General features: G+C 33.7%; 2 protein-coding genes across 6 annotated transcripts in view; both read left to right on the top strand.

Annotated features, from left to right (window-relative positions):
- The window catches only part of Wdr49 (WD repeat domain 49), a 145,498-nt gene extending 139,654 nt beyond the window's left edge, over nt 1-5,844 (top strand). For all 5 annotated transcript variants that reach the window (XM_048814360.1, XM_048814365.1, XM_048814362.1 and 2 more), the window contains one exon: nt 1,485-5,844. In XM_048814360.1, the coding sequence (XP_048670317.1) occupies nt 1,485-1,615 (131 nt within the window). In that variant the 3' untranslated portion in view covers nt 1,616-5,844. The remainder of the gene's footprint in view (nt 1-1,484) is intronic.
- Nucleotides 5,845-6,769: 925 nt separating this feature from the next.
- The window catches only part of Serpini2 (serpin family I member 2), a 30,172-nt gene continuing 9,622 nt past the window's right edge, over nt 6,770-27,319 (top strand). Inside the window, exons 1-7 of the mRNA XM_015494349.2 lie at nt 6,770-6,901; nt 8,625-8,767; nt 9,429-9,683; nt 14,554-14,784; nt 16,189-16,383; nt 16,466-16,658; nt 26,661-26,758. Of these exons, the coding sequence (XP_015349835.1) occupies nt 9,437-9,683; nt 14,554-14,784; nt 16,189-16,383; nt 16,466-16,658; nt 26,661-26,758 (964 nt within the window). The 5' untranslated portion in view covers nt 6,770-6,901; nt 8,625-8,767; nt 9,429-9,436. The remainder of the gene's footprint in view (nt 6,902-8,624; nt 8,768-9,428; nt 9,684-14,553; nt 14,785-16,188; nt 16,384-16,465; nt 16,659-26,660; nt 26,759-27,319) is intronic.

Raw genomic sequence — 27,319 nt, forward strand, 5'->3', positions numbered from 1 at the left:
AGGACATGCCTGGAGAAAGGAGGTCACTGGAGACATGGCCTTAGACTATTTCTGTCCCTGGCCCCTTCTCTCTCTCTCTCTCTCTCTCTCTCTCTCTCTCCTTCCTGGCTGCAATGAGCTGAGCAGCTGTCCTCTGCCATGCCTTTCCACTATGGAGTTCTGTGTCAAGTCAGGCCCAGAGCAATGGAGTTAACTGACCATGGATTGAAACCTCTGAAACCCTAAGCCAAAATAAACTTTTCCTTCTCTAAGTTGCTCTTCTCAGGGATTTTGGGAACAGTGATATAAAGCTAATACAGAGAAGTATTATTTTAAATATTAATATATAAAGATGCCACTGTATTATAAAGTTCTTCTGCATTTGCTTTTTTTTTTTTCTTTCTCTTTGGTTTTACATTTAAAGTGCTCCCCGGTAGAGTTCCAAATTCATTCCACTTGACCTCTTATATTTATGCCTCTATTAAATTGTACAGAATGATCTAGTTACCTCAATAGCAGCTCCTGTTGCCCTGAACGTTTATTTACTTTGTTCAATAGTGCACATTTCTGTTCCCCATGCCACTCCTTCTTCACCTCCAAGTGTTTTTGTTATTATTATTATTATTATTGTTATTATTATTATTTAAATCCTGTCTGGATTTTAAGACCTACATAATAGTAACTAATTCTTAAAACTTTTTACCTGATCTCTATATAATCTCTTTACAGGATCATGCATAATTTATGTTCCTATATTCTCTTGAAACTATATCTATTGTATATGGTATTTTGGTTACACGGGTATTGCTTCTACATTCTACCAGTTAGAAAAATGCCCGTAACTTAGTCACATTTGTGCCACACTTATGCCTGAGCACAGAACATTATGCACAATATACATTCAATAAGCATTCACTGAAATGATAAAATTACGCAAAAGGCCAAAATTATTTCTTGAATGGGTGGCACAATTTCCTCCCACTTCTTGCTGATGAACAATATACCCATTCATAGGGGTAATTTGGCTCTTTTTTTCTGAAGCCATAGAACCCTGCAGATCAAAGTATTTTATAAGGATGTGATTGCAGATGCATGGGTTTAGTCATGCAGATAGTCAAACTGTGTTTTGATTATTTTAATTGTCTTATTTCAATACAGAATAATTTGTTCTTGGCTTTTTACAAGTCCTTGATAACTGTTAAGTAGATTAAAAAACAAAACTGAAAAGCACACACTCCTTTTTGTCTCTACTCTTAACAGGCAGATCTCCATCATGATAGAAATGCATTAGTAGAACAAACTTTGTTAAAAATTAACTTTTAAATTTAAATTGCAATGAAACAAATAGCAGAAACTCAGAGAACATTTCCCCAAATATACTGTTGGTTTTAGAAACACTCGATTGTTTTGAAAAAGAAAACTTGAGCATTTTCTCCCCACCACTTCATTGAATTGGGTCTCTTACCAAATGTAATTTACATGTCATTTTCTTCATCATTTTGTAGCTTTGAAAGCTGTATTTGTTGAAAAAAACCTGTTCCCCAAAGAAATTCTGGATCATGAAAGAAAAGCCAAGCAATTACATCAGGAAACAAGTTGTGAAGTGAAGATAAAGAGAAATAAGAAGCAATTATAATTGAAAGAAAAATAAATATTTCATTGTCATAGAAAGTACACTCATAAAATGCAGAAAACACATCAAGAATTCTGCCTTTTACTTTATATTTGAACTTCTGAAGGCTTCATCTTCTGATGATGTTTTATTGCTGCTTTTATCTGTCATCTTTCACTTTGAATGTATTCTTAATATGAGAAAGTTTGGACTAGAGAAGGCGAAATGTTCATTGGTACTATCTGTTCTCAAGCGTTTTTATATAAAAAATGTACAATTCCAGAACAAAGTATTTTAATCAGTTGTATTCCTAATTGCCTGTATACATAAATGTGTTTGGTCATTTTTTTATTATAAAACCTCCATTAAAACATATGGAAGCTATTGACACACATCTACAAATTTGAATAAGAAAACTGTTCCCAGTTTTTACACTTTCTGGATTATTTTTCTGAAAATGGCAATTAGATCTTATCAATAACAGTCTCTCCTCTTAATTCTTTAAAAATATATTTTATTTTAGCCATACAAATTTATGGCATACAGTGTCATAATTTGATATGTATATACAGCATTTAATGATCAAATGGAATTGTTAACATTAACATCTCTTTACACACTTAAAATTGTTTTGATTAACATGTATAGTTGGGTGTGATGATACAGTTCTGTAATATCAGTGACTTGGGAGGCTGAAGTGGGAGGATTACAAGTTCAAGACCAGCCTTTCCAATTTGGGGAGACCCTATCTCAAAATTAAAAAAAAAAATGGGCTAAGGATTAGTTCAGTGATAGAATGCCAGAGTACCCTTGGGTTTGATCTTCTGTAATACAAACAAATTCAATAATTATACAAATTTATGGCATATAGTCTGATATTTAGATATATGTATATAATATGTATTAATCAAATCCTGGCAATCAGCAGCATTTCCTATTAATTTATATTGGCTCATATGCTTTTATATATGATAAATATATAAATTTGGGAAATTTATTGCATGTTACCTACTTCTATATTTTGTTATACTGTACTTTAAATGGAGTGGCATGGCCCAACACAACCAAAGAGGTAATAGCCTTGAAAAAATAAAAGATTTGCTCTACATGCACAGTCAGATAGGGAACAATTGTTCCTGAAATTTACTGCTTCTCTTTGTGGACCTATTTTTCTTTTGTACATTACATCATCCTCCAGGCTACCAGTATTCTTATGTTGCTTTTTTATTGTGTCCTGTAGAAAGAATTAGCAAATTCATTTACACATCGTTAGTTGCTTAGTATGTATTTATATTTTAAAGAGTTGTTTCAAAATATGTTTGCATTTTAAGAAAAATCGTGTGACAACCCATACTGGTAATAATTAGCAACATAGGGGCTTGCTTGGTATGGCAGCTGTATAAGTTCCACATGTCTGGAGTTCACAATAATCATATAAGATAGGCCTATTTTAATGTTAAAATTTGGCATTTTTGTCTGTTTAGGGGATTGCCTGATTATCTATGGCAGATTGGCATTGGCAACTAGGTCTCTTTAACTCCTAAGACCACAGTATTTACCCTTCGTCCTTCTGTTCACTTACTTAATAGGGTAAATTCAAGTAAATCAACTCTAATGATAGAACTTCCAGCATCAGTAGAGCGATGCTGGGATGCTTAGCTTGGGAGAAGGTGGTAATAGGAAGGTTTTCAGAAGGCAGTCGTCACCTCCATGTACATTTAAGTGCATTCTGAGTCAAGCATTTTGACATCTATGTACATTGCTTTTTCTCCTCATGGAATAATAAGCACATATGGAAAAGATGTAGGAGAGACATATGTTTGTGTGGCATACATGCTGTGAGGTGACTGTGTAGGAGGATGTTCTTGTTTCAGGAAAATACACACAGGAATGGTCAGATGTGATGGTCAACTATGTTTTCAACTTGCTCTTAAATGATTCAGAAAATATTATTACATGTATAAAATATATACAAACATTTATCTATCATCAAGGATATATATAATCATATATATATAATTACAAAAATATGGTAAGTGATAGTAATTGGGGAAAACAAAAGAGGGGGAAACATGAAGGTAGTAGGTCTTTGCACTAGACCTGCAACTTTCATGTAAATTTGAAAATATCTCTAAGTAAATTATTTTTTAAAATTGCAAAAACTAGTCTTGGGACAAAGGATTCCTTGTGATGTTTGAGCAAAAATAACTCTCTCACAGGGTTATTTCAGAGAATTCTTACACTGAATGGGAAGTTTGATTGTATAATCTATCATTTCAAACTCAGAGCATATGACTTATGAATCATAGGTTGGTGATAGTGCAGTGAAGTGAAATATGAGTCACATTCGTAGAAATTTAAAGGAATATTAAGATGTTAAAGAGATGTAACAAGAGTATCCATTGTTTTGTGAAGGATTTTTTTTCCATCCATCCATCCATCCATCCATCATTCAGTTATGGAAAGCACATTCAGGGAACTGTTTTAGACACTGGGTATTCATATTTAAATAAGATACACTTACTCTGTCTTCAGCTTTCTAGAGTGGAGTCACATTAAACGTGTTGGTTTATTAAGTAAAAATTGAAAGATACCACTAGTTTTTTCTGGTATAATTTGGAAAGTCTTTTGCTAGACATGCTTTACTTTTTGTCCCTCATGATGACTTTGTTTGAAGTGATTAGTCTGAATTAGTCTGGTTCGTGTAGACAGAACTTCTCTCTATAGCCTACCATGTGTGCAAATCTCTATCCTGTATGTAACTTTAATTCCATCCTTAATTAACTTCAGGACCTCTTCTGTGAAATGAATTAAAAGGAGTTGTCTCACAAGTACCTTTAATGAGAATAGAGCCTTTAACATTATAAAAGTTTTTTTAATCTTAATATTTCAAATAATTTGGAACAAAAGCATCCACAAAAAGGAGACAGACATTTAGTTATTGTCTTGCTCTTCTTTCATACTTAATAGCATCTAATTGTGCTAGGCAACTATCAGGGTCTTGCTTGTCAACTGCGGATAGAACTGGAGACATTATAAACTGCTTCTGAAATTAACATTTAGATTCAATTATTTGAGATCCATTTTTCTACAGTGAAAGGAACTTGTCACACTAAAACAGGATGTGTCATAATCTTCAATTCTTGTTTGTAGCATGCAGATTTACACTAAATATAATTTAACCTTTTCTCTTTTTAGAACATTTTCCTCTTATCAAAATATATGTAGCAAAATGACAGAGAAAAATTGAGATTAATCCATGCTTAGTTGGGAAAAAAAAAAAGCTTTTTGAAGCTTTTTTATTGATGACAACACCTGCTTTTAGGTTTTTAAAGTTTGGAATTAAGGACATTTTTACTAAAAAAATACTATCAAATTCTAAGAAAGGCTATGGGATTGTAACTGTGATCTCTTGAAATGATTTTATGTATGTTCCTAAGTTCATTTCTTTTCAGTGGTAGAGGCAATGGTGTTGAAATTTATACCAAGACACTTTGGCCCTCATTATGAATAATTTTTTTTCTGATTTTTTTAGTAGCAAGAGCGGTGCAAGGAACAGATTTGTGAAAACATTTAAAAGCTTTGCAGTAATATTTTATGGACAATTTTGGTATCTTTATTGTCTATTAAAAGAGCTTAAGCCAGGGAGGAGAAATTCATGGTTATTGCTTTTTGCTCCCCAAAAGCCAGGAAAATGCACATTTTGCTTGAACTGCACTAATATAGGTCCTCACAGAACAGCTTCATTAAATGATCTTAATAAGACAGAGTGGCTGTCTATGCCATTGGAAGGCAAAGTAATGGCCTGTTCCTGAATAAATCACATTATGATATGAGTAATGTACAGACATCATAATTTGGTAGCCAAGGTTGCTGGTGATGAATGTTTTCTGATGTCACTACATGGGTAGAAAAGCATTGATTGACTGATAGTCTCAGACATTCAGACATATTATTTATGTATCACAGTGTGGAATAAATAAGGATTGTGTTCTTGTGTTGCACCTCCCTGTTTTTGGACAATTATCTCCAATGATGTTAAGTTGAAGCTAGAAAAAAAATATGTGTAGTTTAGTGAAAGTCATATCAGAATGAAACATAAGATTTAGACAACATTTGTATATGCTTATATAGTTATTAAGAATATTAATTAGGAAATTATGGTTTATAACAGGCTTCTCAGTCTAGAATTAAGTCATAGCTCTATTAGAAACTGAAAAGTATCAACAAGGTCCTTGAAGAAGAAATTTAAAGATGAAGTCCTTATAAAATTGAATACATATACTATACATATGTATATACATATGTCTATATATGCTCATTTTATTTCTTTCTCATACATTTTTTTTCCAAAATAATATTTCTTGGTCATCAGTATTGACATATTTGTTGAATTGACAGTGGACCAGATTTTTCATTTCTTTTCTCAGAGGCCACTGATGAATAATGTAATGTGTTCAATATCTAATTGCTAGTGAGGTGATTGATTTGAACCACAAAAATGAGATTAAAAACCCATTCAATTATGTGTACTTTTTAAATTAATGGCCTGTTTGTAGAGAAAATCATGTAGAATTTTAGAAGCATACAAAAGTAATATCAGTGTTCATTATCAAGTTACCTATGGTTAATAGACTATTGTCTACTAACCATAGGTAAATAGGGAAAACTTGGTAAATCAGTAATCCTAATTGGTTTTTTTTTTTTTTTTTGCTATTTATAAAGAATACACTTTTTCAACATCCATTGCTTTTCCTAAAAATTTAAATGGGTCTCATATCCACAGGAGTCTCCTATGACTATTTCATAATTTGATGAATTGTTGAGAACTCTATAAATGCAGCAGTAATTTGTCTCTGCATTGTGGACTTGATTTAGCTTTATTCTGTTTCTCACAGGCATTCTGAAATATTTATGATGGGACACATTGGTAATCTGATGTGGGAGCCCTGTGATAAACAAAAAGAACTAATTACCAGCAAATTTACAACCACTGGCACATACTTCATAATTCTGTTTTTACTTTTAAAACAAGCAAATAATGGGTGCAATAATAATATAAATTTAATATTTTTTAAAAATTGTTTTCTTTGTCAATTCTTGCAAAGTTTATAACTGGTCATTACTTTGGCATGTTAGTTCTTTCATACAAATGTAGTGAGCACCTGCTCTGGTTCCAGAGGAATTAATAAAGCAATATTCAAGACAAATAGATTTGGCCTTGACTGATCAGGTGTTCCATGAACAAGTGTTTCCCAGTAAGCACATTCAGCGTTAACATTCCAGTAAGTAACCAGAAGCCAATTTGGGGTAAGTACTTTAAAATTAAATAGCTTTTGAACGAAGTATGTATATATTACATGAAATGGATTTGATTCTGAATGTTTAGTAAAGTAGAAGAATGGCATTTCAATTTGCTTTGGTGCAGAAATCATTTGAATTTATTAAATTAATGTATTGCTTTTATTCTACTTAAAAGATTTTGCTATAAATTGGAAGATCAACTCTTATGGCAGAATTCAACAGGGAGTTTAGTTTTCAGTATGTTGTGCTTTTGATGAAATTTTAGCCAAAAGCCAATGAGATAAGTGAAATTTTCAAACCAATTATTTGTCAGACTTTAATTAAGTGCCTAGAAAATTTCTAGGAGAAATGGATGTAAAAAATATAAATTTTAATTATGAAAATTGTTAATATTGAGGATAACTCTAAAGTCAAGATTCTACTACAAGGGGAAAATTACATTCTTCAAAATATTTTTTATTATTTAGCATTAACGTAGTAGTGAATTTCCATTTAATAACTTAAACGTACTAATAATATTTTGACTATTTATGAAACTACAAAAATATTTTTATCAGAAATATTCTGAAAAGGGCCTGGGGTTGTGGCTAAGTGGTAGAGCACTTGCCTAGCACGTGTGAGGCACTGGTTTCGATCCTTAGCACCACATAAAAATAAATAAATAAAATAAAGGTATTGTGTCCATCTACAACTAAAAAAAATTTTAAACAATTCTGAACAATTGAATATCTCAGAACAAAATGATATATATACATTTATTTTTCTCATAAAAGTACAGGTTTTTATTATTATATTCTCACATATTAATGTGCTGATCTATTCAATCCTTAATATTTGCTTGTTAATATATATTATCAATATTTTATTATATATTATCTACATTAAAATTTCTATATTTATAATTTACCAACACATATTGTCTAAAAATAATTTTGGATTACATTTTGAGCTTTTCTTTTCCCTTTGTAAAATGTATGTTTAAAAACAAAGTTTAACTAAATATATTTTTAAAAGCTTGAAATATCTAAATAATGAGTTCATAGTTTAGTCTTGAGGAATATTCCATTATTAATAATTTTTAACCTACTTATGGGTCATAATGGCCCACCTAATGATCTGCAAAACACTCCTGAAATGCATTTCTGCATTACTTTAGCTGTACCTCACACTGTTATGAAGTAATCCAGTGAAGGATTACTTCCTGGTAACCTACTAAGTGTTACTAACATGTATTATTTATAAAGTAAAGTTAGAGTTACTAAAATTTATGAGGCCTCAGAGTCAGTGTTCTACCAACCACATAGCAATATTGCAAAAGTAATTCTGTTCAAGGTATGATCAGATAGTTGAATTTCCTATAATTTGACTAGAGGGCTCATTAATATGGTGTTTGTCTTGTGACTTGGTTATGATTTTCATTTGTTGCTACTCTCTTTTCTGGTAAGCATTTTTTCAAAAGACAAGTATCACATATATTCTCTCATATGTTAACTTTACAGGGAAAAAGATGACATGGAAGTAGAAGGGGTACTATTGGGGAGGTAGAAAGGGACTGAGGTAGAGGCAAGGGGATCAAAGCATATTGTATGCAGGTATGAAAATGCTAAAATTGAAGCCCATTATTCGGTGCAGTTAACAGATGTTAATAATTCTAATAAAATGATTCCTCCATCTTTTAAAATCACTACTTCCTTCATTATTTTATTTCTTTTATTCTCTCAATACTGAGGACTGAACCCAGGGTACTCTGTTCCTGAGCTACATGCCAGTCTTCCTTATTTTAATTTTGAGGCAGGGTCTCACCAAGTTGCCCAGGCTGACCTTGAACTTGTGATCCTTCTGCATCGGGCTTCTGAATTGCTGGGATTACAGGTATGTACCACTGTGACCAGAAATTGTCATTTTTTTCTCTTTACAGTTTTTTTTTTTCCATTTCTTTTTCCCTCCTTTGGAAAAGTATAAGACTATAAGGTGGTTTTGGTAGATCTTAGACTATTTTACTCTCTAAAGTGAGACTGTGAAAAAGCAATTGGAAAGTTATCCAGATTACTCAAGTGATTTAGAATACATTAACTTCCTAATATTATAGGTGAAAAACAGACTGGAGTGTGCTTGTTTTTATTTCATTTTCATGCTTGATCTATTACAACTTTAGAGTAGGCTGTAAGAAGTTTCTCTTCATATCAGAGTCACAGTTGCAACACAAAACCAAGAGAAAAGACAAGAAAGATACACCATACAGTTATTTAAAGATAGTATTGCCATTGATAATGCTCCATAATTATCATTTCTCCTTTGATTTTAAGAAACTGCAAATATATTTTATACTCGTTCTTGAAGGAACATAAAAAATACCAGTACCATATAAATTGTTTCTCCTATTTGATGATGTTTGCTCAGAGTCTTCTTGCGGTAGTATGTTGTAATGAGATAGAAAGTTCTAGTAGCGGGTAGAAAGTCTTTTGCTGGATGTAGTATACTATGGTAAAATCTTATTTTGAAAGCAAATAATATTTTAAATTACAATAAACAGAAGTCAAAATGGATAAAATCTTGTTGTGGAGTCTCCTGTTGATTTTTTCTGGAAGTCAAGCCTCAAGAACCTTGGCTCAAAAAAATACTGAATTTGCAGTGGATCTTTATCAAGCTATTTGCTTATCTCACATGAGCAACATTGTATTTTCCCCGCTTGGAACAACTTTGGTTCTTGGAATGGTACAACTGGGAGCAAAAGGCAAAGCACTTCAGCAAATAAAACGAACTTTAAAGCTGCAGGAAACCCCAACTGGTGAGAATCATACACTTGATTATTTATAGTTGGCAAGATATGGTCAAGTTTATTTTTTAAGTATTAGAAGATCAGGTCATAGAATTTGAACAAGTCAAAAATATCAGAAAATACAAAATTTTAATAAAATAGAAATTGTAAATGTAATTTTCATTCACCTATAACTGTTTCCCAATGAAAATGTTTAAAATAATTTATTAAGAAATTAACATTTATAGAGATATCAATTTTTGTACGTGTTTGTGTTTTTTTCTGATGTGTTTGTTTTGGTCAGTTTAAGTTGAGCTTATGCTATGTGTGTATATGCACGTGTAATAATAGATATAATAATCACTTTACTTCATCTCTTTTTGTTGTTGTTGCTGTCCTGGGGATTGAACCCAGGACCTTACACATTTTAAGCCAGTGTTCTACTACTGAGCTATATCCCTAACCCTTTTTTCCTTCAAAACTGCTAAAATAATTTTTCCATATCATGCTACTGAATCAAAATACAATTTTAAATTGTTGCACTTTATTTCCTCTTATGGACATTCCATTTACTCAAGCCTTCTTCAGTAGGTTGTTTCCCATACTTTCTTCTAAAAAATATACTTTCACCCATGGGGAAACCAAGAAAATCATTAATTTATGTATTTAAGAGCTTATTCAATAATTTTAGAAGAAAATTTGAAAAAGCATTTAAATAATCAGTCAGAGGTTTTTTTACTTCAAGTGGTGGTTGCTTGGAGTCCCACAAGGCTTATGCCGGAGACTATTTTCTTTTGACATCCTGTTTGAAACATCTCCCTGGCCATGCTCACAATTTCCATAGTGGTTTGCATTTTAAACATTGACATCACTATTAGATAATGTGGCCCCAACATTAGAGGAGACATCTGGATTTTTAATTTGGAAATTTAGTCACTATGACTAATTTCAGCCTTATCACAGAGTAGCTATATTTAGGAATTTATTTTTTTCTGAAAATACTATTTACAAGGTTTTAATTGCTTCATTTCAAATAAAGCCAATTTTATACAGAAAAGAAGTTGGTGATAAGCTAATTGCAAGAGTTTTCCTTTGTGAATAATGTGTAATGAAGCCACTGTATTCCAGACTTAGTCTTGATTAATTTCAGCAAATCCCATTACACCATTCCCAGAAACATTTAAATCACATGATACTGCTTTGAAAAGTAATAAAATGTTTATGAAGATATGTAAAGTTGACTCCACAATAAGGTAGTAAGATTAGAGCCTCCAAAATCTAAATTCATTTAATTGCAGGCATCTTAGTAACAGAAGTCTTAAGAGCTATGGCTCTGAACATAATAATCATCATAATAACCACGCACCATCAAACACACATATAGTGTATCAGCCACTGTTTTGTGTGCTTGGTATATAGTATCTCATTTGATATTTATAATTACTCTATATGGTAAATGCAACTTTGCCATACAGATGACAAAACTGAGGCCAAAAAAAAAAAAAAAAAGTTAACTAATTTGGCCAGGACTAATTCCAAAAATGATTCAGTGAGGCTTAGAGATAGTAAGTATAATTATGACATTTTAAACATTTTCTGTACAAGAATACATATGGACAATTAAACACTAACACTTTAATACTTTTGACAACATCTACCAGAACGGTTCATTGTGCCTTGTTAAATGATGGGCAGTGACACAGAGCAAGGGAAAAGCACCAGAGGTAAAGAAACCCAGTCAAAAGTGGAGAAAATGTGAAAAATAAAATTCAGAAAATAAAAAAGAGGAAAATGAAGAAATAAGAGAAAGAGGGAAAGGAAATGGAATAGAGTGAGGGACTGACACGGGGTTAGAGAAAAGGCCCAAGCAATCCAAAAAAGAGCAGAAAGGCTTTAGGATGGAACAAAGGGCAAACAGATCCAAAGACAGTGCCTGACACAGCCATACTGAAACCAAGGGTGAAAATAAAAATCAGAAATGCCAATCCTTTTTTTATTGAAAGATTTTATATTTTGTTCATCAAAATTTTTGCAGTAATTTTAATTTTGGCATTAATTTTGCATTGAGGCATATATCTTGATTATTGAGTTTTTGGCATCTCCTTAAATTTTATGCCTGAGACGAGCATCTCCTTGACTCACATTAGTCCTAGCCTTACCTTTAGTCCTCCTCTCGTTTAAAAAGTTACTCTCTCTTGAATCAGTCTTGATCTTGCTTTTCCTGACAATCTGTGGGGCCTGCCCTACCCTTCCATGTTGACACTTGCTTGTTCAACAGGGCATACAACTCAGGGGTCTATTGGGGCTCTTCATGTGCTCAGTTCTCCTTTCTCCCCCTGTCAAAACACCTGGTTAGAATTTATTTTGTCCATTTTGCTGAACATTTAATAATACTCCATTTTGTTTTGTTTCTGCTGACTGATCAGAGGCTGAATTGAAAGTGGTTCTTTATTCTAAGAGGGTTATGAAAAGAGAGCTTGGGCTAGGTATGTAGCTCAATGGTAGACAGTGAGGTCCTGGGTTCAGTCCCCAGCACTAAGGGAGAAAAAGAGAGAGAGAGAGAGAGAGAGAGAGAGAGAGAGAGAGAGAGACTGACTAAGCATGAATTGCATTCCTAGTTCTGCAATTAAGTGACCTTGTGATTTGGCATAAGTCATGTCACCTCTCAAGTTTCTTCCTCTTTCTGGAGCTGGTTTCTCACTGTAGAAAGAAGGGTCAGATTAAGTGATTTATATGGACCTTTCTGCTGAGATAATCTATACTTCTATGACTACTGCATTTTCATTTTTGGAGAATTGGTTATTGAACTCTTACTAGCAGAAGAGAACAGGTACTAAAATTTTAGAGCATTTTCTGGAGGTTTGGTACAATCACCCCCAGAGTCACATTCACCCCATGGTCTGTGGATTCTCTATAGCTCTATTTTAGGAAATGAAATCAACTTATTCTCATTGCTTATTAGGAGTCATGCATATGCATTCTTTTCGATCTGTGCTAAATGAGATCATTAATCTATAAATTAAATCAAACTTATAAAGCAGATAACTTTATATTCTCTTCCAAATTTGTGCTACTTGGTGACATTTTTTTCATTGATTTCTGAGTCCAGTGATTTATCAAAGGGCAGCTGTTTGTCACACAGTCTTAGACCTTAAGTACATGACATAAATCTGTTTGCTCTGACAAATGAGTTAGAACTATTTTTTCTTCTCTTTCCTTTTTTGCGATTCCTTAAAGATGCTCATAAATTCCAAATTCCTGAAAATTAGTTTCAAATTCTGTCACTTCATTTCTGACCTGAAAATTGGTTTCAAATTCTGTTGCTTCTCTACTGACCTTAATTAATTATTTTGGAGAAACTCTGGTATCTTAAGAAATCTCTGAAGCTTCCCAGCTGTTGAGATATTTTTTCAAGCTTCAAAGAGCAATGAATGATTGCATCTGGAATCATTGTATACACAAGTGAAATAGATTAACTGTCTTCCTTTCCTTATGTAAAGAATTCCAGGGTTGTAAAGAGTTACTGAAACTCAGATCTAGTCATACAGAAGCTAATTATTTTGTTTAGAATCTTTTATGTCTTTATGTCCTAGTGAGTGGAGGATTCTAGTTTGAAATATAATGCAATATACCTGGCAGAGGCTCCGGTAAGGGTGTTGTACTTGTGTCAGAACACCAAGCCAAGGAGGCAAATAGAAACTGGAATGTAACCAACACAGCTGGTCCAGGTGTAAGACCACAGAGCTGCAGCTCCCCAGTGACAGGGATATTATTATTTGCAAAAATCTTCTAGCCTTCTGATAAAGTGTGTGTTTACACAAACACACACATATACACATCTCTTATTTTCATTATATACTTATTAGCATGTTTCTTGCAGTAAAACTTTTTAAACTATTTATTTGGCATCTTTTAATGATGAATACTTATTTTCTCCAATAGAAATGAATCGAATACAATCAACTTTAAGTTATGCAAGTATTATTTTCAATATTTAATTGGAAATCAAATGAAGACCCTCAAAGAACCTATTGTTTGAAAGAGTTCATGACTTATGATTGAGCTCTAGGATTAAGCCAGAAGGAAATAAAACGTATTTGTACCATTTGGTAATGAAAAAAAAAGCTATTGAAGAAAGTATCAGAAGAGATGCTTTTCATAGAAATCTACAGCTTACTGTATATATTGTGTTAATCAAAATTTTGACATCACTGTGGTCAGAGAATGCATCAATAAATAGTAGATCCATGAAGATTCCTTTAATTGACTCATTTATCTAGTGGCCATTGTTAGAATAGTTAAAGATGTTTATTGTTCAAGTAAACAGACAAAATATATAGATTCATGAACCTGAAGAAATAGGCAATTCTGATTCTCACCCATCTCTAGAGATGATCATAGTGTTCACCTTGCACATTTCAAATCCTGGACAGGCACAGTTACTCAAAAGAGAGTGATTCTTTCACTGAAATGAAAGTAATATTGAAAAGGATTGCTCATACTGCCATACCCCATCAACATCCATTAGCATTCCCCTTCCATAAGTATTGGGTATTCATCTTAAGGAATGATCAAGATTCTACATATGAATTTCCAACAACTAAAAATGAGCTAAATATCTTTATAAAGAGGGATTTTCCTTCAGCCTGTACAAATGCATAGTTTCATGTTTGTCAGATTTTGAATAGACATGGGTATTCTTTTTCCTATATAAAAGTTGATTTCACTAAAAATAATGCTTGAGATAAATGCTTGAAATATTTATACTAACTTCAGATCATTAGTTATACCTAAGGGTGCAAAAAATGGTGATATGAATCAAAACGCTTAGATAACAAAACTGGAATGCCGTTGTTTTATGTTGCTCGATATGTCAGTATACGTTATAATTATTTTTTAGGAGAAGAATTTTCTGTGTTGAAGTCATTTTTCTCTGCCATCTCAGAGAAAAAACAAGAATTTACATTTAATCTTGCCAATGCCCTCTACCTTCAAGAAGGATTCACTGTGAAGGAACAGTATCTCCATGGCAACAAGGAGTTTTTTCAGAGTGCTATAAAACTGGTGGATTTTCAGAATGCAAAGGCTTGTGCAGAGACAATAAGTACCTGGGTAGAAAGCAAAACAGATGGTAAAGTTTTCCATTTTCATAAAGCCATTATTTTGCCATTGTATTCATAGTTTTTAATATCTTAGAGTAAAAGATAATGAATGTATATTTAACTCTTCCACTTTTTTGGATCAGAAGGATCAGATCTCCTATTTCACTATTATTTAAATTAATATTAAATGTTAAAGCCAAGAGAAATTATAAACTGCTTTGAAAAAAGATGCTAATTGTTTTATTATTTTTTGAAAGATACCTATTTACACAATTCTTAATTGAAGAATTTTAAAAATAATTAATTTTAAAAATAATGTCTAAGCATTGATTTTTCAAGTATTGAAGCAGGAAGATCTTTGGCCAGATAGAAGTTAAAGCTGTCAATCCCAAATGGATTTTTTCCCACATGTACTGTAAATAATTAACACAGTTTAGTTGATCGTGTTAATGTTTAATAATAAATGTTAATAGTTCTACTAAAAACATGTATTTAAATTAAAGATTAGACTACCATGTCCATGACTAGCAAAGCCTAAATAGCATGTAGTAAGCTTAAAGTCAGATAGATATGTGTTCAAAGGAACACAGGAATATTTTAGGAAGTTATAAACTATGCCCACTTTAAAATGAAGATACTATAAAACATTTCAGGATTATTGGAAATTTTGATAATAATGTTTGTGAAGTAACAAGCACACACCAGGCCCTCAGTTAAAAGTAGTTTGTTTCTTTAATTATTCATTAAACTACAAAACTTGTGATAGTATTAGATGCTCTGTAATCTTTATAGGTAGCCTCATGGGGGGAATCATAGTTTAAAAATCTGAGTTGCATGTGGTGAACAGTGTCCCACACGGATACAGATCAGGAAGTCTCTAGATGGCTTCATGACACCCAACAGTGGTTATTTATTATAACTTAGAAATACTTACTATATACAGAAATAAAAGACAGGTTGTTTAGAAAAATTATATTAGCATTTTCCACTCTTGTCTTGTTCCAATGGTACACACAAGTGTGGCAAGTTTGAGTGTACCATTAACCTATTAAATATGATCAACCTGCTGGAGAACCTTAAAATAAAATCTGAATAATAACCAATGAATATTAAGGAAGAAATATTTTGTTTTTGTTCTTTTTGTCTGAAAGACAAATGATAAAAATAATCTCACTGAAAAGAATCCATTTATGTCTAAGTTTGCCTAATACCAGCACATAGTTCCTATTTCCTAGTGGAATCCATTTGCATCTGTTTCTTAATGAAATAATTGATAGTATCTCTCATTATTCTCAAAATTACTAAGGTTAGATTGTAAGACAAGTGTCCAACATATCTCTGAATGAGACATTTTTGCTTTAATCCTCTTTAAAGCAGTTCCACTTAATCATTATTGAATATTTCTTCCTGCTTCTTTCTCTACCCCTTCATAGGAAAAATTAAAAACATGTTTTCAGGGGAAGAATTTGGCCCTCTGACTCGGCTTGTCTTGGTGAATGCTATCTATTTCAAAGGGGATTGGAAGCAGCAATTTAGAAAAGAAGACACGCAGCTGATGAATTTTACTAAGAAAGATGGTTCAGCCGTCAAAATTCCAATGATGAAGGCTCTTCTGAAAACAAAATATGGTAATAGGAGAAAACCTACTTCTTAAAGCTATGGCTTTGGTAATTGCCAAGTACATTTGATAATTTATTTCCTTGGTTCCAGGTTATTTTTCTGAATCCTTCATGAAATACCAGGTTTTGGAATTGCCTTATAAGGATGACCACTTTAGTTTAATCATCATACTTCCTGCAGAAGAGGTGAACATAGCAAAGGTAGAAAAATTAATTACCGCTCCTCAGATCCTGAAATGGTTCTCTGAGATGCAGGAAGAAGAAGTGGAAATAAGCCTCCCTAGGTTGGTCATGTCCTTTTATTATCCTAGTTCCTATGTTTTTGCTTATGGAGATATTTGAAGAGCCAGCTGAAAGATAGCAAATGCCTTAGAAGGCTATTGCCATAAATAAAAAGGAAAACGTATTTAAGAATGTTACTCCACAGAATGGATGCAAAGGCCAGTCTTTCCCCTGCCAATGTGGTTTTTATGTGAGAACTGAATTTCAGTGTTTTAATTCTCTCTGAAAAAGATGAAGCATTACCTGTAATTCCAGTGGCTCAGGAGGTGGAGGCAGGAGGATCATGAGTTCAAAGCCAGCCTCAGCAACTTAGCAAGGTGCTAAGAAACTCAGTAAGACCCTGTCTCTAAATAAAAATACAAAATAGGGCTGGGGATATGACTCAGTGGTCAAGTGCTCTTGAGTTCAAACCCCCATACCCCACAAAAAAAGATGAAGAATTACATTGTAAATTTAGAATTCAGTGATTAAAAAGAATTATTGTCTTTTTATTTTACAAATTTATCCTTCTCTAATATCTTTTTCATTAGAATTTAAAATACTTTTTGTTCAGGGAAAACAAATTCTGTAGTAATTTATGATAGTGTATTCACCATTAAAAATGTGCTAAATCACCTTTGACAAAAGAGTGCTCCAATAGTTACTGAATTATAAATAGAATCTTACAGTCAATTTTGCATAGTTAATACAACATGGAAATTGCAAAGGATGGTCCTAGGAAGCAATGATTATAAACATTGATATCATACTTCTAAGGGACAGAACTGACTACAGAGTCAAAGATGTGCCCAAATAACCCCAATCCACACTCCATCTGAACTTGTAAGAGGAGAGATGTTTAACAGATTATATGCTCTTCTTTGATTTCTAAATTTCTCTGTAAGCTCCACAACTCTTAGATAGTTTCTGTATCTGTGTCAGTCATTCCCAGCCTCAAAATGGCTGGAACTCTGGACTCCTTGTTTATCTCTGGAGACTTCACTAATCCCACCCCACACCAGCACATTCTCTCTTCATCTGCTACTCTCGGTCAGTTTCTCTGACTCTCAGCATATGTCTCAACCTCATACTTTTAAAAGAAAATCTATCACCGAACAATTTATGTGAATCTTTGTTAATCTTCTATTTACCTACCTTCCTTGGTACTCTGGAGAAAGAAGTATCTGATGCTTTACTCTCCCTGTGGGCTCTTGATCATCCTTTTATTAATGATTCTTTTATTTTTATTTGTTGTGGTGCTGGGAACTGAAATCAGTGTCTTGCCTTACTCATACTAGGCAAGCCCTCTATCGCTGAGCTACACCCACAACCTTATTAATCACCTTTTAAAAAAAATCTTTCTTCCTTTATTCCTTATACTACTAATCACTTTCTCTCTCTTCTGCTCCCTGACTTATTTTTTTTCCTGTACTGTTCTCAAGTAAAAAATATTTACCAGAGACTTATTTTCAGAATTTTCCTCTTCTTATTCCTCTGAGAAATATTATTTTCCCCTATAATTCATGTCTCTGGAAGTCTGAATCACGAACTCCAACCTCTCTTCCAATTTCCTACCATCTGTAATCTCTACCTGAATGTTATCCAATCTTTTAAATAATATATATTATTTATATTTTAGCTCAAAGAATATATATTATTTATATTTTAGCTCCTATTTAGTTAACTGTATGCCAAACTGAGGATACAATGGCTTATTTAACAGATAGTTTCCCTTCTAATAATTGAAATAATAATTTTTGAAATTAAATTGTTTAACTCCAAAGTTACTTTTTCTTTTCCCTTCGTCTTTTTTTCCCCCCTTCATTGGAAAGATCATTGTCTTGGAGTCAAAAAATACTGAATTTTAAAACTCTCTATACTATATAGTACTAGCGTGATCTTAGGAGAGTCACTGGATTATTCTGAGTTACAGTTTTTATCAATATAAAATGTATATAATTATTCTTATAACCAAGGTATCCCCTATTTCTTGATTCTAAGTAACAAATTCTTTAATTATGCAAGAACCCCAAACTTAATTGACTATAGGAAATAGGATTTGAACACAGATCCACATAGAAGAAAGGTGATGTGTAGAGAAAGGGAGTTGATGACCATCTATAAGCCAGGAAAAAAGGCAGAAAATAAAACATTCCCTCACATCCTTCCAAAGAAACCAAAACTACTGACCTTGTTTTTGGACTTCAGTCCTCCATACCTATGAGATAAAACATATAAGCAGCCAATTTGTGGTAATTCATTAGCAAACTAATACAAGTAAGAAAACATCAGCATTTAACCAAAGTTTATTGGAAGTGTGGTGATAAAGCTGGGTACGCACCATGACTATTCTCCTGGTGTAGACACTTCTTGTACCAAGTTCCCCGTCTTTTGATATCCACAGCATGCCATTGTCATGGCACCAGGGCCTTCCCTCACCCAAGAGTGCTCTTCATCATCTTCCTCCAAAATCTTCCTCCAAAATCTTCCTCTAGGACTCTACATCCAGAGTCCTCCAACTCTTCCCAGCACAGGAAGAAAAAACCCAGATTTCCTTCCACCGGTCTAGGGTCAACTTCCCATGTGTGGAAGGAATCTATAGCAATAGATTTCAACACTCACTGAAAATGAAATCTTCATATTATACAGAATAGATTACACCCTCATAATCTCAGATATCTCTATCTCACTGATATTGTTTGCATAATGAAAAGCCAATGTATTGATTTCCCACACAAATAAACAATTTACATTAAAAGGTGAATTGAAATCCTCATTTATGTAGAAACAGAAACAGTAGTTGGCAGTAGTATACCACTTTTCCATATAAATTCCAGCCATCAAAGATTTTAAAAACATGGTGATGATTTCACTTACACTATCTCATCACATCTATTCATAGCATAAAGTTTGGCAAATGGAAGATACTAAATAAATGATTTTTTTTTTTCTGTTAAGATGACTGCCCAGCCAGTATCAAATGAGAAACATCATCTTCTCTGATTTCTCAGTCTTTTTCAACTTCCTTTTCTCTGTCACCACGGTTCTTCTGCATGGTGTCTGACCAGCGAATTTCCAATTATCCTTCAAGGTCCCCCTCTTGAATTACCTCTTCCATTAAAATTTCTCCAAACCATTACTTATCTTCATTTTCAGAACACTTCATGCAAACTTACATCAAAACACCTATCATATTACATTTTAATTTCTTGCTTACATTCTTGTCTACCCTGTTAAGATGTAAGTTCTTGAACAGAGGGCTATGTATATGTTGGTTTCTGTAGCTCCTAGCACATTTCACACTATATAGTATTTGTTAAATTAGTGCTATTGAGTTAAATTATATAAATATTTTCACAGAAAAGATTCTGTATTATGTCTCTTTATCTAATCTTAACTATCTCAAGCAGAATTCAACTTTTCAATCTTGTTTTAATAAATTTCTTATGAGGATCCTGGTCAAGTTGACCCTCCTTCCCATATGTTCAGCATAATGAAGAAAAGGAAATCAGCCATTTATTTGGAAACATCTTCTAGAGAAGAAAAAAAAATTAGATTTTTTTTTTTAAATTCAAAGGATTAAAAATTTGTCAATGATTTAATTGCATTAATACATTTAAAATTATTAATTTTACATTAAAAGAATGTTTTCTAATTTCTTAAAAGATAGATTTTCTCACATGTTAAATTCATTAACAATTTTAGTCCATCAGAACATATTTGTTGGATTGTTTCCTGAACATAAAAATCAGGGATTGAAAAGCAAAAAATATATATTTTCCCAAAATGAACAATTTCTTCACAAATTGAAAAATTCCCATTTTAAAACATGTATTCAGCACAGAAAAAAATTAGAAGGGCTCAATAAATATTTTGTGTGGACTGACAAATTTATATTTTATCACTCAGTGCTGTGGTTCTTTTATACCTGAATGAATACATACTGGTTATCAAATAGATGAGTGAAGATTTTGGTAATGTGGGAACAGTTTAAGTGACTGTTTTAGTTTCCTAGAACTACTATAACAAAATGACAAAAGAGTCTAGGTGACTTAATCCAATAGTAATTCATTCTCTCTCAGTTCTGGTTTAAAAGTCCAAAGCCAAGGTGTCACAAGCTCACTGTCTCTCTGATACTGCATTGAACACTTCCCTGCCCCTTTCTAGCTTCTGGTAGCAGCCAGCAATCCCTTGGTGTTCCTCTGTTCACAGATGTACCACCCCAGTCTTTGCCTCTGTTGTGAGGTAGCCATCTATTCTCACATGACATTCTCAGATTTCTGTCTCTCTCTTTGGTACCGGGGATTGAGCCCAGGGGCACTTAGACACAGTGCTACATCTTCAGCCCTTTTAACTTTATTTTTAAAATTTTGAGACAGGCTTTTGCTAAGTTACTTAGGGCCTAGCTAAGTTGCTGAGGCTGTCTTTGAACTTGTGATCCTCCTGCCTCAGCCTTCTGAGCCACTGGGATTATAGGCGTTTGCCACTGTTCCCATCTCAAATTTTTTAAGGACACCTGTCATAAAGGATTAAGGACCCAACCTACGCCAGTATGACTTCAACCTAATTAATTATTTCAATAAGGAATCTATTTCCAAATAAAGTCATAATTACAGCTGGGGTTTAGAACTTCAGTGCATGGATTTGGGGAAAATGTGTGTGTCGGGGGGCAGGGGACACAATTCGACCCATTACACCAGCTATACTAAATTTTATGTTGTAAAACAAAATGCCTTTTTCAAGAAAAAATTTCATAAACACCAAAGACGGAAATATTAATTGTGTACCTATATCAAAGCTACAGCAGGAAGGAACATGTGACTCTTTAGATGATAGTCACTGAGAAACACTCCCCCTTCCCCTCTTTGATATATAACTAGATAGAATTGAGGCTAATAAGACAGACTATAGTCTAAAAATACTAGGGTGCTAACTGGTTTTTATTGTCTCTAGCAGTCTAGAAATCTAATTTTAAAATTGTCCCCCAGTTGGATGTTAGCTAAAATAATTCTATTACTTTGTCTAGCTGTAATATGAAGTCTTATACATATCTTAGAGGTTAAAATTTCTTGATTTGGAGAGTCTAACATACACTTGCAGTATGTTAGATTCCTCTGTATGAAAAACATTCTGATAATATGCTTTTATGATTATGTGTATGGGCAAAGGTGATCATTTAATACATGAAAATCAGGTTAAAAAAACAAGTAACTTTCATCTACAGAGCACTTATAACTTTATAAAAGATTTAGCTTTTGTAGTTTAATATCAAATGCTATGGTTCTGTTGTCTGACTTGGTTATGTCTCATCTGTGAAACAGATAAGAAAATGGAGACACTTGAAAGTAGTAAGTTGGTTGCATTCAACCACTGTTGGGAGAGACAGGATTGACTCCCATGTCTTTGGCACACAGCCTTATAGCCTGAGTTGATTATTTTTTAGAAAATTTATTTCCTGTTAACACAGATTGATTGGGACCTTACTGTGGGCAAAATGTGGGACAGATGTAACGTGATAGATATGCTCCTGCATTATAGGACCATTACTACATAAGTGGAGCAGGGTAAGATTTCCACAAGGAACTTATGAAGACTAAAGCAGTGTACAATAAGTACTAAAACAATAGTATACACAGTGAGCCCTGTGTTAGTCATAGGAGGAGGTGGGAGCACCAGAGATGCTGACTATAAACAAAGTTCCCTAGAAGAAAGATTTCAGAGCTTCACTGTAAAAGAACCAAAAGGGATAAGTCTCATATACCACGGGGAATTCTTGCAATTATCCAGGTCAGTCGAATGATTAAGATGGTCTTTTAGAAAGAAATATTTGGTAATCGCAATGTCTTTTACATACTGATAACTTGTCGGAAATTCACACTCCCCCGCCATCCCATCCCCACTGTACCCATTTTTTTCTGGATAGCTTCTATTTTTCTTTATGACCAACTTTGGCTTTTAGACAGCATTTATGATCTCTCTATGCCAGATCCATAAACATCTTCCTTTCTCCCTGCTGGGAAAAGTTCTTTTAAGATTTTGTGTTTATTTCTTCAAGGTCGTTGTGTTAACGCTGTTTTCTTGTTTTCCCATTGGCCTGTAAACCTCTTGAGGATTTATGCATGTTTCTTCTCTATGATCCCAGCACAAAGCAAGAGTTTGAAAAATGGTAGTTGTTCAATCAATGTTTGTTGCTTCAAACTAGAAGTAGTGATGTTCTGAATGTGGAAAAAAGGGACAGACTGAAATCCCAAAGATCATTTAAGAAAACACTGCAGAGATTCAGGCATTAAGTAATGAGTGCTTAAAGGGAACAGCTTTACCTGGGGGAGTAACTGGTGGAACAGAAAAACATTAATGGAATGTGTGACTAGATACAGGCCATGAAAGAATAGCTTGGTTTGAGGGTCTAAGCTTGATTTGCTAAGAAAATGAAAGAGCTATGATTTCTCATTCCTTTGTAGCGGTCTTTAACTGGACACCATGGATTTCTGGAGTCCTTGAAATCAATAAAATTATTACTGATTTATGCACGTAAGGTCAAATTTGCATTTTCCTTGGGAGAGGCTTAATAGATGTCATCAAATTTTCAGAGGTCTGGGTCTTTACACTTATTAAGCACTACAGTTCTAGTCAAGAGTAAATATAAAAATAACAGGCATGGGGCTGTGGATGTGGCTCAAGTGGTAACGCATATGTGGGGTGCTGGGTTCGATCCTCAGTACCACATAAAAATAAAATAAAGATGTTGTGTCTACTGAAAACTGAAAATCATATTTTAAAAAAATCTCTCTCTCTCTCTCTCTCTCTCTCTCTCTTTCTCTTGCTTCTCTCTGTCTCTTTAAAAAACAAAAATAACAGGCATAGTTTTATCCTAATGGGTATGATTCTTTTTCTGATAGGTACATATTGAATGATGTGGCTGGCATTTCATAGTATATTTTATAAACCATTAAAACCAAATAATGGAAAATAGAATATATTGAAGACTCAAGAGCTTTGCCACCCTTTAACTATAACTTTAATCTAGTCTCTTTATTGATCTAAGATTCTTGTTTTACTGTTTAGGTGGAAGAATAATAATACATGCCTTGTAGGATTGTGGTAAGAATTCAGTGAGATCATGTGTATACAATTTTAGTGGTCAATATTAACTCTTTCTATTATTTGTATTATTAATCTCATTGAATTCTGGCATTTGGTGAGCATAGAGCTGCCCGCCTATCTTTAATCCTTTCAATAAATTTGATAGACATTGAGTTTTATACTCAGGTTATAGGTGAAGTGCACACAGGTGAATGCCTGGCCTAGATTTACATAGGTAATAAATGGTGGAGAAAAAGTTGCAAGAGGACAGCTAAAAGTCAGAAAAGAGATGTCATGTGAGGCAAGCATGAGGGGTGCCCAGACAAAGCAAGTGGTCAGTGATAGAGCAAGATCAAATATTTGGAGCAGCTGTACAGGACTTTTCAAAGGACAGAACATTTGCCCTAGGAACTAAAGTGTCACATTCTTGCTGGATTAGAATCAAGTCCCAGGGGGTGGCCAGCCTTCTATCTGTAAGTGGGTGAGTGACAGTTATGCATGGGTGAGAGGTAGGGAACATGAGAAAAATGAGTTGGAATACAAATATGAATATATCATGATGTATAATGATTGCACAGTGCTCAATGACCTACTGAACACTGATAAAAATGGGAATAATAAGAAGTATATATTAAATGTTGTTAAGATATGTTTCATATGTGATAGAAAGTATTTTTAATTCAGCCCAGGAGGCTCAAAGGGTATTTCACCCCTACAACCTACACATATGCACATACCCTAAGGAAGTTGGTTGGCAGGGGACCAGAAGCTAGTATGCACCCATATAACAGAGCAGGCCCAGAACTGTCAAGAATTGTGTTGTATTTCTATTTGTTTTATTATTTATTTATTTATTTATTTTTGGTGCTGGGGATTGAACCGAGGGGTGCTTAACCAGTGAGCCACATCCCCAGCTCTTTTATATATTTTATTTAGAGACAGGGTATCACCGAGTTGCTAAGTGCCTCACTAATCTGCTGAGGCTGGCTTTGAACACTGAATCCTCCTGCCTCAGCCTCCTGAGTTGCTGGGATTACAGGAGTGCGCCACTATACCTGGTTATATTTTTATTCTTGTGGGTGACCCTAAGACCTGGTTTGGATATAAATCACACCTCTAGCACCCATCTTGACCTTGAGCCTAGAAAACAACTTTCTCCAGCTACTGCTGTCTTCTATTTGATGGTGATGATGATGCTTACATCCCACAAGGTTTGAGAAGACTGAAGATATAACCTATATTAAGTGCCTCACTCAGAGAAGTGCTCCTTTATACCTGGCTATTCGTGACTTCAATAATTATGGATAATTTTAAATAGACTTCAAATTATACTTTTATTAAATGACTGAATGGATTTCCATTGCTGTAGGTTTCTTTGGACTATATTATGAGCAGGGCTATTATTTAAATGACTTTCTCGTAATTAGACATTATTAGAAGTCATAATAAGTCTTGTGGTATTCTTGTCATTATCCTAAAATTGTTGGACTATTACACTAAAAATAGTCAATTTGTAGGTGTATTAGAAAATATATTTTTCACCTTTTAGAAGCCCATACTCCATTTAATTTAAAGAATATGATAATAAAAATAGAAAAAAAAATCTCAAAACCATCATGTTGCATTTTATCATTCCTAGTAAAAAGTTACAAGGAAGAAGTTGAAAATAGTTGGCGTACAAGAAGCTATTTTCATTATAAGTAGATTTTAATATGCATGTTGCACCTGTTCCCTGTTAGCTGGGGTTCTGAATGAGTTAATGTCTCCCAAAAGTATGCATTATTTTACCAGGAAATAATTTAGACCCAGTAAAGTTCTATCACAGCATGTTCATTGTTTTGAAGAATTATAATTAAGAAGCTTGTTCAGTATTTGCCAATGAAAACAGTGATTAGACTGATTGCCCAAGCTAATTTCTAGCCCCAGAAGTGAGCTTACCTGTTAGATAAGCAAGGATCCTTGAGTAATAGCGTCTGCATTCGTACACTGGTGTTTAGGGGCAAATGCCTGTCAGGCATAAGCAAAGATGCTTATCAGGAGTTGCTGGAAATTTCACAGATGTAGAATCATAGATAGTTTCCTGTTTAGTAATGTTACATTAGTCTTTTCATTTATGAACAACGTTTCTAATCTAATTTTGAAATGCTTTAAGCATTTATGAAACAAAAAGTACTAGCCTCCTTCCCTTTTTATTTACATAAGATTCAGTGATTGCTGAATTCCATTATGTTGACATGGGTGGTGAAGTTCAGTGCCTGAGAGAATCTTTGAGATTCTCTGGTCATAGGTGAGGAACAGAGGGTGAGCCAAATACTGGAGTCCTATTTCCCTGCTATGGAAGTACCACCCCAACCCAAACTTTCTGTAAGTTTTCTTTCCTTTCCTTTGAAAGAACTCTGTTCCTTCTCTGACCCATTTAAAGGGTCCATTGGGAAGATATTAGGTGTGTCCATCAACTGAAAAAGCTACATCAACTGTGACAGTGGTGGGATGGTTGACTGGTTACAAACGCTGTCTGTACTTCAGTAGCCAACAATCTTCCCCATAAACTGTGGACTCCAGTTTTCTGCAAATGGTATCCTGGATGTCTGCCAGGAGCCATCTTTGATGGCTGGAGGGAAAATCTACACTTCTTAGAAAGAAGCTAGCACTGAACATTTAGATAGAATTGTTGTGCTGGGTAATTGTCACTTCAAAAAATGGAATATTCTATTCATCATTCTTACCAGCCATTTATGTAGGATGCAAGTTATTAGCAATCCAGTACTGAATGAATGGTGGAACTGGGGAGAAGGGATGTGAAATGTGAAAAAAAACGTAATTGGGAGAATGAAAACAAAAGCTTTCACAGTATAACCTCTTCCAAGTCATCTGTTTTATTAAAAAAGCAGTTTGCTAGCAAATATGTACAGTGTTTCAAGATTTTTCATTTTTTTAAACAGATTTAAAGTGGAACAAACACTAGACTTCAAAGAAGCTTTGTATTCTTTGAACATAACTGAGATATTTAGTGGTGGCTGTGACCTTTCTGGAATAACAGGTAGTATGATGGATAATTTTTCTATTGTCGTGTTAGTTTGTTTTCTTAGTATTAACTAACTGATCTTGGTATTAACTGACTTATCATAAAATTGAAAGGGCCTTCATTCCCAGCATACATATAAACAGTGAATAAATGTTTAGGCATGTTGATCTGTCTGTAAACAAGCATTCTATTTTGCATCTCGGATGTTTTCCTTAATGAAATTCAAAAAAACATTTCACAATATTAGATAAGCATTCTAACCATACTTTCAATAAAACGATATAGGTAAGTGTATTATGTGGGCTGTTATTTCTGCTGTTTGTATTTCTTAATCAGAATAATGGGAATTACAACTTTGAGTCTTTCATCTAAGCAGAGCTAATAAAACTCAAATAAACTAATTTCCGAATGTTAATTCAGTAATATTAGAGCCTATGGAGTAGACATTCTCAAGCTGCTGGATCAAGAAATTGTAATGCTGCAGCTGGCAGATTTAGCAACAGACTCCTTTGGATTGACAAGAATTGCAGAGGGAGCTTTCATGCTAAATTGCACCTGGGGAATTGTGTGTGGTTA

This window comes from Marmota marmota, unplaced genomic scaffold, assembly GCF_001458135.2.
Source record: "Marmota marmota marmota unplaced genomic scaffold, marMar, whole genome shotgun sequence".
NCBI classification, from domain to species: domain Eukaryota; kingdom Metazoa; phylum Chordata; class Mammalia; order Rodentia; family Sciuridae; genus Marmota; species Marmota marmota.